This window comes from Narcine bancroftii, chromosome 2, assembly GCF_036971445.1.
Source record: "Narcine bancroftii isolate sNarBan1 chromosome 2, sNarBan1.hap1, whole genome shotgun sequence".
NCBI classification, from domain to species: domain Eukaryota; kingdom Metazoa; phylum Chordata; class Chondrichthyes; order Torpediniformes; family Narcinidae; genus Narcine; species Narcine bancroftii.
In genome coordinates this window covers 42,543,226-42,547,528 of record NC_091470.1, presented here as the reverse complement: position 1 = coordinate 42,547,528, position 4,303 = coordinate 42,543,226, and the positions used below count along the sequence as shown (strand labels likewise).

Here is a 4,303-nt window from a genome sequence, read left to right as displayed (position 1 = left end):
CCGAATAGTGCGGACCCGGGAGGGGGGGGGGAAGGGAGGAGAGCCCGAATAGTGCGGACCCGGGAGGGGGGGGGGAAGGGAGGAGAGCCCGAATAGTGCGGACCTGGGGGGACCCGAATAGTGCGGACCCGGGGGAACCCGAATAATGAGGACCCGGGGGGAGGGGAGCCCGAATAGTGCGGACCCGGGGGGAGGGGAGCCCGAATAGTGCGGACCCGGGGTGGGGGGGGACCCGAATAGTGCGGACCCGTGGGGAGGGGAGCCCGAATAGTGCGGACCCGGGGGAGGGGAGCCCGAATAGTGCGGACCCGGGGTGGGGGGGACCCGAATAGTGCGGACCTGGGGGACCCGAATAGTGCGGACCTGGGGGGAGGGGAGCCCAAATAGTGCGGACCCGGGGTGGGGGGGACCCGAATAGTGCGGACCCGGGGGGAGGGGAGCCCGAATATTGCGGACCCGGGGGGAGGGGAGCCCGAATAGTGCGGACCCGGGGGGAGGGGAGCCCGAATAGTGCGGACCCGGGGGGAGGGGAGCCCGAATATTGCGGACCCTGGGGGAGGGGAGCCCGAATAGTGCGGACCTGGGGGACCCGAATAGTGCGGACCTGGGGGGACCCGAATAGTGCGGACCCGGGGGGAGCCCGAAGCTGGTGAATCCGCCTCGGAGTGAGGGCAGTGAGAAAGGAGATGCTTTTGTTCATAGCGTAGCTTGAGAGGAGGTCTATTCTATTTCTGTCAACAGGTAAGTGAGTTTCCATGGCCAATGGGCGGGTAATTTGTTTTGTCGAAGTGCTGCGTATGTTGTAAAATTGCTCTCCCTTCACCGACTGTCCTACAGAGTTTGCTGCTCTTCCGCAAATATTGCTTCTTCAGTGAAAGATTCCCCTAGTTCCGGACAGAGATGTAGCAAATTTACTTAGATGGAAGCCTTGATCATTAATCTACTTTCTTGTTTGTCCTTGTCTGATCGCCAGGAAAATATTGTATTTACTCTTTAAAAACCACATAGATTTATTTTTAATCCCATGTTTCTGGAAGCCCTTGCAGTTAAAAAATTAATTCTTAATTTTCTTCATTTTGGGGATAAATGTATGCATATGTTACCAATTTTTGTTGGTGTGATCAGTATTTTGCCTAGTGTGTGTTTATTATTGAATGACAAATTAAGCATCATGAGCAATTTTACACAAAATCTTAAGCATTGACCCCATGGGTAAACTACCCTCATAATGGCACATTAGACCAACCATTCATTGGTTTAATGAATTTGTATTTATGTAAAATGATCAATTTTAAAAGTGGGATGTACTTGTAATATAAGCATAATTTGTCCTTTTCTATTGGCTCAAAACATATAATCAATTTTTTTTTGTCTCTGTCATGAGGCAGCCAGTTTACAAACTCCACTTTTTCAATTCTTTTCACATACTTGTTATCCAGCTGTATCCCCAAATCTAAATAGTATCAGTAGCTTTAACAATGTTCATTTAATTTGCACATGACAAGTTATGACTTGTTGAATATTATCTTCAGATAAAGTAAAACAAGGAGGATAATTAGCTAGGTTAAAATTACAGATGTCATTTATAATCTTGTCACAATTGGAGAAGGGTGAATTGCAGGATTTAGGTTTCATCTTAAATATAAAAATCAAGTTTACCATTACTAAAATGTAAGTGTGCACAACTAAAATATTTTTGCTAGGAGTTATAGTGTGGGTCTGATGCCTCTCTATTGTGTTTTTTCTCCAATTAAATTGTTTCTCTCATTATCCCCCTTGGGTGAATATTTTTATGCTTATTGGAAGGAAAGATTAAGTTTTGTATACTATGATGTAAATAGTGAATTATTATTTTTACATGCAGACACACTAATCTCTCTGACATGACCTAAACATTTTCAAAATTGTATAAGAATCCTCTTCTATTTTATCAAGCCATGTTTTGGAAAACTATATTTGTAATGTCCACAGTATTTCGTTTAGCAGGGCTCTTGAAATATTTATTTTTCAAAATTATTTAAGAAACATATTGTGGTATTTCATCGTTATATTTCCTTTATCAATGTACTTTAAAAATTGTTATAGAAGAAATATTTTTTCTCGTTTGTTAAATCAATAACATTTTCCAGGTGAATATTAATTTTATCTATATTTTTGCCCCCAAAGCTTCCCTATAATGGAGTTGGACAGAAGCCAATTTTCATGTGGATTTTTCCAATCTCTCTTTTTGGAATATATTTAAATAAGAGATCTGCAAATATTTTAATATAGCCATGTCTTTCTTTGATCCTATAACAACTCAGCAATTGAGTATTGTTTCAGGGGGGACATTCTGATTGCTGAACCATAATTGCTTGATATTGCAAATATTTTTTGGCCTTCAATTAACTTCAGATATTTTTTTACATTGGGGAGAAGAATTCATATTTTAAAACTGCATGATAACATTTTGGAGAATAACGACTGAATACAGTTGAGGAAAAATAAATTGAAGTAGAAATTTGCTTGGGTTTCCTTCAGGTGCTCTGGTTTCCTCCCATCCAAAATATACTGGAGGGGAGGGGGGTTGAAAGTCAATTCGGTGTAATTGGGTGGCAATGGGCTCGAGGGCCGAAAAGAGTCTGTTAACAGTTTGTATGTCTAAATTCATAATTTAAAAAAATAAAGTTTAATTTAAATTTATATCTAAGGGTATAATTTAATTCTTTTAATTTATAAACGTGTTGCAGGAACTTCCAACACATTCACAGCCAGAAGCAGGATGCAGACGCTGGTTTCCTATGATCCCTCTGATTCTGAGACAGAGAATGACAAAAATGAGGAAATTAAGTGTATTCGGAGAAAAGATGATTTTGCTAGTTCTAACTTTAAACTTCAATCTGTATTTCAATCTACGACAAGACTGGAATCATCTGTATGTGGTCTTAAGGTCAAAAATGCTGCTTCTGGTAGCAATATGGAATACAATTTGAACAGTACACCAAATTGTGCACAGAAACATTCCAGCCCTCCAGTGATGACTTTCAATGATGAGACATTGTTTAAATTTTCGAAAGATGACCTTGAAAATCCATTGTCTCTGGTGCAGAAATCTGGCAGGACTGGAAAGATGGTTACTTCAGCTCATAAAAGATTGTTTCAAGACTCAATGACTGCTTCTCAAAATATTAAACCTTATATACCCAAAAGATTGAGGCCAAAAGAGGCTAAAAATAATCAAAGCAAAGAGCTTCAAGAAAGCACAGGAATTTTAAACACCGAAATAGATTGCACAGCACAAGGAGGTCTCCTAAACAAAGTTTCGGACTTCATAAAGCCCTATTTGGAAAACCAGCACAGGACCTCAAACATTCCAAAGCGTTTGGTGTTTCAGATGTCTCAGCACAAAGGACCAGTAACCACAATACATTGGTGCCCTGTGGAGCAACACAGCCATTTACTGCTCTCTGCCTCCATGGATAAGTCCATAAAGGTAGAGCATTGCCTGATGCATTTAGAAATAGATGTTTAGTATTACAGGTACAGTACCCCATATCCAAAATGCCTGGGACCAGAAGTGTTTTGGATTTCAGATTTTTTGGGATTTTGGAACACCATTTAAAAAAAATGCACTAATTCACTAAGACATAAAGATGCATGTATTCACAATACAATAATATGCACAAATTAACTGAAGTAGATGTACAGTACAACTCCTTTTATCCAAAATGGTTGGGACCGGGCCTATTTTGAATAAACTTTTTTTTGGAGAACTGGTCATTTTTAAAAAATCGGTCAGTAGCAACAACAAATCACTTGTATCAATGTTGAAACAACAACAAGAGAAGGCTTTTTAAGCATTAAAATAATGTTTAATTCTCACCAGAAAAATGCTGGCCCCCACTGATCACCGAGACCTCCCAACCATAGCCGATCCCCAACAAGTGCACACCGCTGCCACTGACCCCCAGGAAGGCTTCTCAGGCTGGTGGAACACTTGCTGGTGAATCAATATGTTCCTGTCTTCCTAGTCATCAGAGCTCCCTCTGGTGTGCCAGGGAGGGAACACCACTGAACCTGAACTCTTGCCCGGGTGGTGGTTCTTGATGATGCCCACTGGGAGAAGGGATGCTTCTGACCACTTGCAGCTGGGAGACAGTGCAGTTTGAGAAGGAGAGTTGGAGAGAAAAAGTAAATAGGGGAAGGTACTGTAGTGAAACTGATGCTTCCCACTGCAAAGAACACAGCACACAGAACCTGTACAGTTAACTGGGAGAACCCCTCCTACTTTCTGCCTTGAAAGCAGTCTCCTGGGGTCTCCTCC

The 4,303-nt window shown here is 41.7% G+C and overlaps 1 protein-coding gene across 2 annotated transcripts in view; it reads left to right on the top strand.

The window, feature by feature from the left end:
• Positions 1–4,303, top strand: part of wdr25 (WD repeat domain 25) — a 53,119-nt gene that overhangs the window by 217 nt on the left and 48,599 nt on the right. Inside the window, exons 1-2 of one of the 2 annotated variants that reach the window (XM_069916434.1) lie at positions 543–741; positions 2,730–3,472. In XM_069916434.1, the coding sequence (XP_069772535.1) occupies positions 2,762–3,472 (711 nt within the window). In that variant the 5' untranslated portion in view covers positions 543–741; positions 2,730–2,761. Of the gene's footprint in view, positions 1–542; positions 742–2,729; positions 3,473–4,303 lie in introns of those variants that run through there. The other variant, XM_069916435.1, reaches the window with a different exon arrangement.